Consider the following 14,606-nt stretch of genomic DNA (forward strand, 5'->3'; position numbering starts at 1 on the left):
TAATAATGGGGAAACTCTCCTGGGGACACTAATAATGGGGAAACTCTCCTGGGGACACTAATAATGGGGAAACTCTCCTGGGGACACTAATAATGGGGAAACTCTCCTGGGGACACTAATAATGGGGAAACTCTGCTGGGGACACTAATAACGGGGAAACTCTGCTGGGGACACATATGGGGGACATTGATACATCTCCTACAATGATTAAAGTAAAGTCACCCAGCTTTTTTAATTTGACTTTTATTTCAGTTTTGGGTGGAGTAGGGATGGGATAGAACACCTCTCCGGTTTTCATTGCTGCCTGTGTCCCCGCTGGGTAGATTTCCTCAACTCCTATTCCGTTGACTACTGTAAAATGTTTTTTTATTTTTTCAGTTTTTCTGTACTTGACTTGTGATGATTGGACATCCACCAATCAGATTCAAAACCTTCTTTGAAAGTCTGAATGTGATTGGTGATGCAAGAAGCATTTATAAAGAAAGTTACAGGATAGCACAGGATTCAGGAAGTAAGTGCCCAGTGAACCTGTAGGGTGCCCCCTAGATTTTGGATGCAGTGCATTCGTGAGAATTAACATTAAAGCCTACTTTTTTTGTTTTGTTTTTTTTTGTTTTTTTACACTTTTGACCTATCAGCACAAGGGACTTGATTTATTATTAGATTATCAGTCCGATGTGTCCCTTGTGCTGCTGGCACCTGCATTCATTGAAATCTTCATTTTAGATTTAAGCACTTATACTTCCCTTTTTAGATACAAGTGTACAAAGCCTAACATCCAAACATTTGTTTCATACTTGATGGTTTTAATATACATTTGATTTGCATTGTGTTGCCCAGCAAGTTTGTTACTAAAAGTTTCTTGTTTATTGCAGATATGACCACTGACCTTCGGAAGAGGAAAAAAGACAAGGAGACGGAAAATGGTGTGCATCAAGAAAATGTGGACAAAGAAGAAAGCAAGGAAGAAAAAGAACCCTTGTTTTGGTATAAAGTCTTTAAAAGAACGACTATTGTTTTTTTCGCAATTGCCCTGCTAATTGGGGTAAAGTTGTACAGTGATAATGAACTGGTGAAGCAGCAGGAGGCAGCTCTTCGGGCACTTGGCACAGAGGGTCTTTTCCTTTTTTCTTCCTTGGATAGCAACAAGGATATGTACATAAGTCCTGAGGAGTTTAAACCTATAGCTGAAAAACTCACTGGGATTACCCCAGTGTCTGACTACGAAGAGGAGGAGGACCTTGATCCCAATGGAGAAACTATGTCAGTGACTGCTCATTTCCAGCCTCTACTCATGGAGACCATGACCAAGAGCAAGGATGGCTTTTTAGGTATTACCAACAGCGCTCTTTCAGGCTTGAGAAACTGGACTGTGCCAGTAACGCCAACTACTATTTTCTTTGCCAAGCAATTCAAAGCCTTTCTCCCGCCAAAGCACAAATTGGATCTTGGAGATCCTTGGTGGATTATTCCAAGTGAGTTAAATATCTTCACAGGGTACCTGCCTAATAACCGAATTTATCCACCTCCTCCAAAGGGAAAAGAAGTTATCATACATAAACTGTTGTCCATGATTCATCCACGTCCATTCATAAAAACCAGGTTTGCTCCTCAAGGCTCAGTGGCTTGCATCCGAGCCATTGGCGACTTCTATTATGACATTGTTTTCCGGATTCATGCTGAGTTTCAGCTTAATGAACCACCCAATTATCCTTTTTGGTTTTCTCCAGGTCAATTCACTGGTCATATTGTCATTTCCAAAGATGGCTCTCATGTGAGATACTTCAAGATGTATGTCCCCAATAACCGGACTTTAAATGTTGATATGGAATGGCTGTATGGAGCAAGTGAAAGCAGTAATATGGAAGTGGACATTGGCTACCTGCCTCAGATGGAAATAGAGTCCATGGGTCCCTCTATCCCTTCAGTCATCTATGATGAGAATGGAGATGTCATTGACAGTCATAGCTCCAACGGTGAACCTCTAGACTTTGTATTTGATGAAATTATTTGGCAGTCTGAAATAAGTGTGGAGGAAGCTGCCAAAAAGCTTGAAGTCACCATGTACCCGTTTAAGAAGGTATCCTACCTTCCTTTCCCTGAAGCTTTTGATAGAGCCTTTGCTGAAAAGAAACTTGTGCACTCCATCTTGCTTTGGGGTGCCTTGGACGATCAATCCTGCTGAGGTTCGGGGCGAACTCTCCGGGAGACCGTCCTGGAGAGTTTGCCCGTTCTCGCTTTGCTCAACGAGAGCTTCATCAGCAGTTGGTCGCTGGTGAAGGAACTCGAGGAGCTCCAAAATAACCAGGAAAATAAACTGTATGCAACATTTGCTTCTCTTCACTTGGAGAAGTACAATTTCCCAGTGGAAATTATGGTATGTCTTCCCAATGGAACCGTAGTCCACAACATTAATGCCAACTACTTCTTAGATATCACTTCTGTGAAGCCAGAGGACGTGGACACCAGCTTGTTCAGTTTTGCTGACGGCTTGGAAGATGTATCTACTTCCACCTATGTGAAATTCCTGAGAGAAGGGCTTGAGAAAGCAAAGCCATTTTTGAATTTATAGTTTAACACTCCACAAATATTGTGATAATGTCCATACAACACACCAGTAACTTCACGGTAAAGTACTGATGGGGCCGCCAGCACCAAAGATATAGACAACTGAAACTACATACATTTTGAGCTTGGTCCCACCCCTTCGACTTTGGCAGTCTCCCTATTGGTCAAGGAGCTTGTCTATTAGTAGGGTAAGCAATATGGAGGCTTGAGAGGCAGAAGGGAGTGAGGTCAAATTGTGTTTTTACAGAACTTGCAAGGTTTCTGTATTACTTCAGATTCTCATAACTGACTCTGCTGATCATTATGATATGGTTTTCTCCCAAGGTAAAGTCTTATCATGTATTTTCTCATCTTAGATCAAACTGAATTGTCCAGGGAGGTGACCAGATGACTTATTTCTCCAGAATAATGCTATTGAACTTAAGAGCCTTGTGCTATAATAATAAACACAATGATGTGAAGAAGGAATGTAGAATGGGTAGATGCTGCTCTTGGGCCTTCCATTGATGAAGGTTTTAGTGTATTTTTTAAGGGTCAGATTTAAAATGAAATCCCATTCTTGTTGAGGAGGGGAAACATATCTGTTCTAGGTCACCTATATCCAGTGCAGATCATTACTGCAGACATTACACTAACCATCCATCTTCATAGTCTTTCCTCCTTCGTCTTGTCACAGCAGTTGTGCCAGGTGTCTAAATATGCTAGTGCAATTCAATAGACACCAGTGGTAGACCCAGTGCTCTTAGTAAACAGCGCTCAGTAACATGACCTGGTTAGACACACCCCTTCCCCTTCTCTACAATAGAAGTCTATAAAAGGAATTACTGTATTTATTGGCGTATAACACTCACTTTTTCACCGTGAAAATCGGCTGCAAATAGCGTGTGCGTGTTATACGCCAATACTTCAATTTTAGCTGCCTCGGAGGGGACAGGGAGGGGGGTGGGACGAGCGCCGTCAGGTTACATACAGTGAGAATCTCCTGTTTACTTGGCGGCCTCTTTAACAGGAAGTCCCGTCTCCTGGTCCACCATTGGACCACTGTTCTGTCTATCATAGGAAATTCTCACTGTATGTAATCTGTCGGCGCTCGTCCTGCCCCCCTCCCTGTCCCCTCTAGGCTGCAGATGGGCATCAATCAGACTGCACTGATGGCAATGGTAAAGGCTGCTGCATTGATGGCAATGGTGAGGCTGCTGCATTGATGGCAACAGTGAGGCTGAATTGATGTGGATTGATGAGGCTGCATTGACGGCACTTGTGAAGTCACAGATGGGCACTGATCAGGCAGCATTGATGGCAATGGTGAGGCTGCAGATGGGCACTGACCCTTATTTTGCTTCAAAGTTTCTTATTTATAATTTATGTTTTTTTCCTGAAACTTCCCTCTTAAAATGAATGTGCGTGTTATACGCCGATAAATACGGTATGTGATGAGGGGTGTGACTATTACTCAGCTCTGCCAGAACAGAGCACTGGAGGGGGAGGCCATGAAGCAACATTTTCACTTACAGTAGATAAGTATTTGAAACAAAATATGTCAGGAGTACAGAGCTATAAAGATAAAAAGGTGTGAGGCTTCAGTTGAACTTTAACTGGTTTACACATACCATGTTAGGCCTTGTTTAATGCAATTGGATTTTCTATACAGTGAGTGTTGAGTGGGGAGGTCTGCCTAACTAAGGGCTATCTAATAAAATCACACAATCGGTCTATGTTGTAATAAGAAACACTGAACTCACCGCCTTCCACTTTGCATTTTTTTTTACCAAAGTGCAGTACATTACCAGTGCAGTAAACCTGAAGATACATTGGAGATGCCATATTCCATGAAATAGGCTCCTTGAAATTTGACCTCAAACCCCCCCTTCTTATAGAGGATCTGATTGAATTAAAGGTTCAGAGGGATAAGGAATCTGAAAAAACCCTGAGTATGGATGAGGGCAGGTACTACCCTGTTTCCCCGAAAATAAGACCTAGCGTGATTGTCAGTGATGGCTACAATATAAGCCCTACCCCCCAAATAAACCCTACCCTGTTTCCCCGAAAATAATCCCTACCCTGAAAAGAAGACCTAAAAGGACTTTAACTAGGGCTTATTTGGGGGGTAGGTCTTATATTGCAGCCATCACTGACAATCATGCTAGGTCTTATTTTCGGGAAAACAGGGTAGGAAAAGACATTTGAATTATGTATAGTCATTGGAAAATAAAGCAGGTGGATCTTAATGCGCGTGAGAAGTTGGGTTAAATAGAACCCTTCTAAAGTGCCCTATAACCTTAACAAAAGAGGCAATACTTTCCAAAACTTCATCCAAATGGATGTGAGATTGGAATGCCACACCATGGGTTTATAGTCCACGTATAAATTTATAACAATGTAAGATCAAGTAGAAGAGTATAAAAACACTATATAAGAGCTAATACCTTTTGAGGGCACCCTTCATCAGAGCTTAAGGATTAGAAACGGGATAGGTTGATTAAAATGGTTAAAAAGATGCTGTTCCAACCACATGAGGAATATTGTGCTTTACTCTTTGGTTAAAATACCACATATATTGTATCTTCTAATCAGGTTCAGTCCACATACATAGTCTCTTATCCTTATGTCCCAATAAAGGGGGTGAGTTCTGGCCCCTGAAACGTGTTAAATCGTTTGTATGGTCTTCTATTTGATCTTGCATTGGTATAAATGTATATCTGAACTATTAGCTCATGATGTGTGGTGCTCCAATCTCAAGCACCAAACCAAGAAAACCTGGGGGGGGTCCTTTGATGTGTGAAGGCCATCAGCTGGGAATCCAGACACTCCATCCAAAACACCACTAAAACACTATTGTATATATTGTATAGAAACGCCAATAGGATAATCCAAGAGTTCCAGCACTACCTATCCAGAGTGTTATTTTCTGAATAACATGAAATATAGGACTTGGTGTTCCATGCAAGTCAATGCTTTCTACAGTCTAATCCAGCCATTCCCAACCAGGGTTCCATTGAACCCAAGGTTTCCTCCAGAGGATGCTAGAGGTTTCTTGAGCCATGGCTGATTGACCTCCCATCCCATAGTGACTGTGTAGTTCCAGGTCAAATGCCCCTTGGCAAAGCCAGCAACAACACTAAAGGATGGCATTCTGATCACCAATGTAAAGGACATTTTTTTTTTCCCACTGACTTCCAATGAATTGCTTTTACCAAGGGGTTCCCTGAGACCTGAACTTTATTTCGAGGGTTCCTCTGGTTGAGAAAGGCTGGTCTAATCAAACCATTAACATTTACGGGTGGTCCCCGTATATCTTCACTTAGGAATCGGAAATTATCACAACCCGTCTGTATACAAGAAACCGCAATGCTTTCACTTATAGTTCAAGTCTTAGTATCTATGCATTAATTAAGAACAGCTGAAATGTTAAAATGTATCTAAATCCAAACCCAAAAATATAATATATTGCAGCTTAGCAGTCCTTAGAATGTGGTGGCCGTATTTTGTTTTCTTTTATTGGGCTAAGAACATTTTTAGCAAGTACAGAAAATACCAGTTGATCCTGCCAGAGATGCCGTGTCCTTATCACTTTCTGTGAACTCAGAAGACAGCAATGTTTTCTCTCCTTTTGTGAACTATTAATCCCGTCTATCCACCATGTAATGGAGATGAACAAGGACAGACACATTTGTAGTTCAGCTTGTGTGTAGGGTTGCCAACTTTTCCTCAAGCCAAACCCAAACACTTTAGCGGCACACAGCAATTTTGTTTAAGGGCAAACACTGCGGGAGTCTGCAGAGCACCCCTTACTACTTACCTTAGTGTACTCACTCTGAGGGCAGGAGAGAGAAGGAAGGGGGGGAGACTTCAGTCACAGACAGTGGATGGTGAGCTCACTCACCTGAGGACGGGGGGGGGGATGGGGGTTAATGTGCTGGCTTTGGACAGAGAGTGTCCCAGACACTCAGCTTAGACAACTGCAGGATGGTTGGCAACCCTGGTGATTAAGGAGGCACACTCAGCACATGCACAGGCCTATGCTCTCTGCGGTTGTGGCACTCCGTTATTTGGGGAGCCACAATCCAGTCTGAATAATGTGTCTGCACATGATTCAAAACCTGGACTGTCCGGGTGAATCCCAGATGGGTGGCAACCCTACCTGCGTGACAACCATGGCTCCTTCTATAGATAAATGAGTGTAGACACAAAGGGACAGGACGTGTGTTACTGGCAGGATCAGCAGGTGAAAATAAAGGGGGGGGGAGCCTGAAAAAGGAAAATGTATGCAGCAACCACATTTAAAGTTGAGTTCCACCCAAAAATGGAACTTCCACTTTTTGGATTCCCCCCCCCCCCCTCCGGTGTCACATTTGGCACCTTTCAGGGGGGAGGAGGGAGCAGATACCTGTCTAATACAGGTATTAGCTCCCACTTCCTGGCATAGAGCACTTTGGCGTTCACGGTGACCTACGCCACTTCCGGCGCCTACTCTGTCTTCCCCCGCTGTGTTCTGGGAGACAGAAGACAGTGAGGACGCGCAGCACGACTCGCACATGCGCAGTAGGGAACCAGGAAGTGAAGTGATTCCCTTACCGAGGATGGCGACGGCAGCAGCCGAGAGCCGACAGAAAGATCGGCTTCAGCTGCCGACATCGCAGGCTCCCTGGACAGGTAGATGTCCATATATTAATAGTCAGCAGCTGCAGTATTTTTAGCTGCTGGCTTTTAATATTTTTTTTTCGGCGGACCTTCGCTTTAAGGACCGATGTGCTGCAATAAATATATACACATTTTTGGTTGTTTTGGGTTTAGATACACTTTAGGTTTCCCAGGGCTGTACTGGCCCCTCTTGTGTGTGTGTGATCTCCTTTATATCCAGGCTCTGTAGCAGAACAGACGGATTATTCTCGTGGTCCTGATTAAGCTATTTGCCATGACTGTGTAATCCTAAATTTAGTTTAAATGGGTTAGACCTGAAATTTTTCAATAGCTTATGTTCAGGATGGAGAGACATGATTTTATCTTTTCTGCAAGTTATTTTTTTTGTTTTCTATAAAATATACACCGTTTTTATATTCTTTTTACTGCTACGAAGTAGAACGTTTTGATTGTAAGGTTCCTGTTATGTGTAGTGTATGTAAACTGAGTATGATGGAAATTGGACTCTATTCTTCTCAACTGTTTAATGGATGTTAAAGTGTATGTCCGGGCATGACCCAAATTTTAAAGTGATTGTAAAATCTCGTGTTTTGTTTCCTATAAAAATAACAAACCTGTTATACTTACCTCCTCTGTTGCAGTGGATTTGCACAGAGCGGCCCCGATCCTCCTCTTCTCGGGTCCCTCTTCTGTGCTCCTGGCTCCTCCCTCCTGTTAAATGCCCCCCACAGCAAGCAGCTTGGGGGCACCTGAGCCGAGTCACAGCTCAGTGTGTCCATTCAGACACGGAGCCCCGCCCCCTCTCTCCCCTGATTTGCTAGCTGACTTTGATTTACCGCACCGGGAGCCAATGGCGCCACTGCTGTGTCTCAGCCAATCAGGAAGGAGAATCTCAGATGGCTGAGACATTCATGGACATCGCTGGAATTAGATGGACCTCAGGTAAGTATGGGGGGGGGGGGGGGCTCCTGCACACAGAAGGCTTTTATCTTAACGCATAGATTTGCATTAAGATAAAAAGACCTTCTGCCTTTACAACCACTTTAAGTAGCCAAACCTCCCTCTAGAACATGTCCTAGCATTACTCCCAGTGACCTCATCGCCAGGCTTGTAATATTCTCACAGGGACAGGTGCTGGGAATTTAGTCCCTACTGACATAGGTATGCCCCCAGAACAGCATCTCCTGAGATTGCTTCTCTACACACAGTGCGTGGACTAGTGCTTGGGAGTTAGGGTGTTAATAGCTTTGTTTTGCTGGGGAAAAAAACAAATCTACCAATGTGGGGAGGTACAGACAGGGGTGGGAAATGGCTGGGTGGGGATAAGCAAGGGTTGGGAATTGCTGGGTGGGTGATAGGCATGGGTGGAAATGGCTGAGTGGGGGATGGGCGCTGTTGGGAAGTGGCTGAGTGGGAGATAGGCGGGGGTGGGAAGTGGCAGGGTGGGAATTGGCTGGGTGGGGGATATGCGGGGGGGGAGTGGCGGGTTGGGGGATAGGCGGGGGTGGGAAGTGGCGGGGTGGGGGATAGGCGGGGGTGGGAAGTTGCGGGGTGGGGGATAGGCGGGGGTGGGAGGTGGCGGGGTGGGGGATAGGCGGGGGTGGGAAGTGGCGGGGGATAGGCGGGGATGGGAAGTGGCGGGGTGGGGGATAGGCGGGGATGGGAAGTGGCGGGGTGGGGGATAGGCGAGGATGGGAATTGGCGGGGTGGGGGAAAGGCGGGGGTGGGAAGTGGCTGGGTGCTGGATAGGCGGGGGTGGGAAGTGGCTGGGTGGGGGATGGGCAGGGTTGGGAAGTGGCTGAGTGGGAGATAGGCGGGGGTGGGAAGTGGCTGGGTGGGGGATAGGCGGGGGGTGGGAAGTGGCGGGGTGGGGATAGCTGGGGGTTGGAAGTGGCGGGGTGGGGGATGGGCGGGGGTGGGATGTGGCAGGGTGGGGGATAGGCGGGGATGGGAATTGGCGGGGTGGGGGAAAGGCGGGGGTGGGAAGTGGCTGGGTGGGGGATAGGCAGGGGTTCTGTAGTCCAGCAGGCAGGGCTGTTTGGAATTTCAGTGCACTGTGTTGTCAGGCCAAACAGGAAGTTAAGAATTCACTAGATTTCTAACAAATCAACAACAGGTATTTTTTTGTAATTGCAGCTCTATTATAGGAGATGAAACAATGGGAGACATGAATGTATTGCTGAGATGTACTGAGTATCTTTTTTTTTCCTCAGACGTACACTTTTAAGTCACCGGGGCATCTAAGGCTTTCTATTGCTGGCCACTTATGAGCAGATTTGTTAGGCAGATCAAAAGCAAGTCAAAAATTCTTCCATTCCTACTACTAAAGGCCACCATCTCTGCTGGGTTTTTTTTTTTATATTTATTTGATCTATGTACCAGGAGAATCTGAAAAACTGGGATGAGAAGTTAACTCCCAGATAGACTGGAAGAGCATCCAAGACATATAAGAAGCCCACCAGGCTCCACCTATGCCCTTTGAGTGGGCCAAGGTTATAGTTTGATCAGATCCACACAAAAAAGCCAGCATAGCTCCTCCAAAATTTTAGCGAGCGATACAGACCTATATCACTGGTGTAGAAAAATTCAGGCAGATGCCTTTCAAACTGTAACCTGGTTCAAGATAAGAAAGATTTTTATTTGGAGAAAATGAACCTGAGATTGAACTTCCTCACCACAAATAATGGTCCAGATGCAAATTTATTTCAATGTAAAATCAGGTGGAAGACCAAACAAGAAAGCTAAGTGTTTCGTGGGTCAAAACTCACCTCTTCCTCAGGAAACAACATATAAGGACTGAATTGAAGATACATTGTATATGGTATTTTGACTGGTAAATTGGTTAAGCACGTTTTTTTTTTGTCAGCAGCTGGTTTGAGCAGCTTGTATCTTCAGTTCATTCCTTGTCTCCTATCCTAAAGCCCAAGTCCGCCGTGCACATCTCTAGTCTGGAGAATAGACCACACTATTGAAGAATAATTCCAATAGGACAACCCCAGAGTTCCAGAGCTACCTATTCATTCCTCCGAAATATTTATTTTGGAGTGGCAGTTTTGTTTTAAATGCAGCTGCTTCATTGTTGGGTGACATAATACCGCCAGGAGCCCCGGTGACTTCAAACATCCATTTTCTGTTCACTGCATTCTCTTTATGCGTTTGTATTATAGTGACTCACTTGACCGGGCGTGGGGTGGATTTTTAATGTATGACAGTGATTCTGGAAAAATGCCAAACAGTATTGCTATGCAGAAATCCTACCCGAAATGGAAAATGGATAGCTAAAAATACTTTTCGTTGCTTATGTTACATTGTATGTATATATAATTCCACTATTTTTATATTCAATACTTATTATTTAGAATGTTAGTCTCGTTTTTTTTCAAGATGCAGCGTTTTCTACTATGTATTAATATAACCTCCAATATTGAGCTTAAACGGTGACGCTAAAGTGTATCTAAAGCCAAAACTTTTTTTTTTTATTAGTTTTTTTAAATGGAGTGAAGAAAGGTTAGAACCCGAGTCGGATTCTTATTGCTCATCCACATGGAAAGCACACCGCAAGAATGAACCTCAAAAATGCACTTTATTGGGATTTAATTTTAAAGTATGTAATTTAAAAAAAAACAAAGTGCAAAAACATACCAGAAAGTGTGAAAAGAGAAATATCCACCAATGTTTCGGGTGCCTCAGAGGACCCCTTTCTCAAGATGACAGACGGCATCGGGCATGTCTGTTTGGCTTGAAAAAATGGTCCACTGAGGCACCAAAATATCCATGGATATTTTTCTTCTTGCACTTTCTTGGATGTTTTTGTACTTTTTTTAACTTTAAAATGGAAACTCAAAAAATTGCATTTTTGAAGTTCACCTGTGTGGTGTGTTGGCTTTTCATGTGTACAGTATCTCCACTGGGCGTGCCCCAAGTATTGGGTGAAAAGGGTATGGTACTAACTGGGCTTGAATTGCTGCCTGTGCCCCCACTGGGCAGATTCAGCCCCTCCATTTGTCCTGGTTACCATTGTGACCAAGAGAGAAAGTGACAGGGAAGAGTCTAAAGTTATGAGTTGCCATTGGAATAGAAATAAGGGGATAGATCTTCCAGTGGGGATACTTGTTCCTATTATCTAAGGAAGGATTTCCCTCTTTTTTTGGAGGAATTTCCTCTCAGCTCCTAACGTGTCTATAAAACAGGAAAAAAAGAAAAAAATCTCCCCAATGGAACACACCAAAAAAAAAAAAAAAACAAGGTTTTACCCTTTCGTACCAAAAAAACCCAACAGTTTAAGAAATAGGGCCCCTTTCACACTAGCCTGATGGGGTCCAGCTGTCCATTTTTCAGCCGAACCCAATTGGACCCTCCATTTTCCTCTATAGGCAGTTGAACATAAACAGACTTGTGTCCCTTTTACACCTGTCTCCCTCCAGGTCCGATCCATTCCAGCAAAAAAAATAAAATAAAAGAAAGGTGAACTGTTCTCCTCCGTCTGGCTGGATCAGAGGGCAGTTGGGTATAAACGGATAACCGGTCTGTTTACATCTGGCTGCCCATACAGTAGCGTTGGCTGTGTCCGTGTCCATTCTGCATAAGCAGAGAGGAAACGGACCTGTCATCAGACCACTTTGCTCAGCTCAGCAGGAGATCCGCGGACGGATCCCCTGCTGAGAAAAACCGGTTCCGGCCCGCGTGAAAGAATGTTTAGTAAAAATCATATGAGGTCCTAGGCCCCCATGGCACCAGCTCTGTTAGTTGAGGTGCTATATAACACGCATGTTAACATGTGCTGTGCAGAAGCAACCCTCTCATTTTAAAGGGACTGTTCATGCACAACAGCGCATGAAATAATGGGACAAGAACCTTTTAATGATGCATCTTTTTAAGCTGATTCTCCTGGACAACTCTGTAAATACACTGGGGGAGATTTACTAAGACTGAAGCACACATAATCTGGTGCAGCTGTGCATGGTAGCCAATTTTGCATCATGCAGTTTTAGTAAATAATCCAAACTGTTTGATTAAGGCACTGACATTGCTTGAATTGCATATTTTTTCTCTCATTCTGACCTTGAGTTCATCTACAGAACAAGGTTTTGAAGAGTAGACAAATACTCTGACATGACCCCACAAAGAAAAAAATCTAATAGGGGTAGATCAGGAGAAACTGTCACCAAGCAACTCATACTCTTCTACCAACCCATTTGTTTGGGATGGTGATATTAAAAAAGTTGTGCATTTAGTGTATATTTTACATTTTGGATAGAGTAGGGAAGGCTTTAAACCACTGTAAGCTTATTTTTTAGCTGTCAGCGTATTGTTGGTGAGATTGTCCTTCACTTCCTGTCCTGGAGATGCAACTGGATGTTAGAGGAAAGTGAGAATTCCCCTTTAGGAAAATCGTCACCAGAACAGGAGTACCCCTTGGAAGATATCACCTCTTTGTCTTGGAGAAGCAACAGGAAGTTGAAAGAAATCTCTCAAAATGAGGGGAGTTTTAGACGGTTATCACCAGAACAGGGGTGCAGGGGTGTCCAGCCCACGGGCCGCATGCAGCCTTAGAGAGTTTAGCATGCAGCCTGGGCCTGTATATAGGGAAGCTGGGGATGGGCACAGCAGCTGCAGTGGTCAACACAGACCAGTCTGGGTCATGCACATATGTAGGGGATGGTGGGGATGCCATGTAAACATAGCAGTTGCGGCAGCCTACATGGATCAGCCAGGCAAATGCTCATCTGGAGGGATGCTGGGGCTGCCATTCTTGCAAAAGCACCAGCAGAAGGCAATGCAAGGGGGCCAGACAAGTAAATGCTGCATGGCTGGATCTAGGGGGCTGCTGGTGTGGGCTGTGCCCCCCGCCAAAGCCTCCTACCTCCCCACACAGCACATACATAGGCTACATTCACACCGGTAATTAGGACCGGTGAGATATGTAGCAGCAGTTCCTCCTGCAGCTCTCAGTGGGTAGGTGCGGCTGCTGGCCCCGTTTACTATAATGACGGTTTTGTCGGTAGCCACAACTATTCACGACTCTCTACACTGCCAGCATTTTTCTGCGGTGATCACTCCTGGATGCACTTTGTGTCCAGTAGCGATCACCGCAGGTAATCGCTGGCTGCGCAGAGAGCTGCGAATAGGTTGCAGCCCACGATGACCTGTCATTATAGTGAACGAGCCCGGCGGCCACACCTACCTGCTGAGAGCCACAGGAGAAACTGCGCAACAGCTATCTTTATTGTTAGTGAGTTTTATGTGCAGCCCAAAACAATTTCTCTTCTTCCAATGTGGCCCAGGAAGGTCAAAAGGTTGGACACCCCTGTTCTGGTGACAGCTGTAACGTTTTGGATTCTGTGTCTAATGATGATGGTCATCAGCAGGGACGAGCTGGGTTCGGTCTGAACTTGGTTTGAACCCGGTTCAGTAGAACACATGGGAAGCCATCACATGGTCGCATCTCCACTGACCCAATCATCTATGACAGGGCATTCCACCACCAACAGCTGTGTGTATCCAAAGGGGCTGTGATGCCTGTGACATTACTGACCTAATATACAGTAGATACAAATACTGAGGGCGAATCTAGCTAATGGGCACACAGCAAATAAAAGTTGACAAGGTCTATCAACCCCAACTCTATCCAACAATAGAATAAAAGTTTTGGCTTTACATGCACTTTAGGCCTGGAGGTCCTGGGTGGCTCCACAAGGGTCGTGATCATTTGTCTAGTCATCTAGTTGGATTATACCCAGGCACTGGGATGGCCAGAATTCTGATTCTAAGACTAGACTTTTTTTTAGGCTAGGATTTGCACCCCTCCAAGTTTCCCAGGATGCCCCGAAGATTTTGGGTGTCAGGTTTGTCTCCTGAAACTACAGATATCCCAGGTTAAGAAGAATGACCTTCAAGGGTAACCTATGTGTCCTGAACCAAAACACTTGTGTGAGAAGCCACCAATGGAAGCTGCTATTATCTGAATCCCGGGCTCCACACTAGTTCTAGATAACACTGACTTCTTTCCCAGCGATCCCAAATATGTATTTGGGGCATGTTTATACTAATGTGCTTAAAAAATGTAAGGGTTTTTTTTTTTATATAGGCTTTTATATAATGTTTTGGCTGCTGATGAGATGTCAGACAGGATTAATGGTCCTTCAAAGAGGCCCAGTTCCTTCCCTGGCACCGGCTTGTAAAGGAAGCAGATTGTCACCTTGGTCAACGACCCAACCCGGCCATTTTGGCAGCTCATCTGGAAAAGTAGATGAGGGCTGTATTACATCATTTCTATTAAAATGTGCCCAAGAGAACAATACTGGAGGTTATATCTGAAGAATATTGTCCTTCCATGAAAGCACACAGCGCTGGAAGTTTATTTTTATTGCACGTAGACAATATACTGTAGTGTTTTT

At 44.5% G+C, this 14,606-nt stretch overlaps 1 protein-coding gene across 1 annotated transcript; it reads left to right on the plus strand.

Moving 5' to 3' along the window:
- The first annotated feature begins 874 nt into the window (after nucleotides 1–874).
- On the plus strand, nucleotides 875–8,569 carry LOC141121487 (selenoprotein N-like). The gene has a single exon (XM_073611118.1). It carries the CDS (start codon nucleotides 878–880, stop codon nucleotides 2,570–2,572), a length of 1,695 nt encoding a protein of 564 aa, XP_073467219.1. The 5' UTR covers nucleotides 875–877; the 3' UTR covers nucleotides 2,573–8,569.
- The last annotated feature ends 6,037 nt before the right edge of the window (nucleotides 8,570–14,606 follow it).

This window comes from Aquarana catesbeiana, unplaced genomic scaffold (genome assembly GCF_042186555.1).
Source record: "Aquarana catesbeiana isolate 2022-GZ unplaced genomic scaffold, ASM4218655v1 unanchor188, whole genome shotgun sequence".
In the NCBI taxonomy this organism is placed as follows: Eukaryota; Metazoa; Chordata; class Amphibia; order Anura; family Ranidae; genus Aquarana; species Aquarana catesbeiana.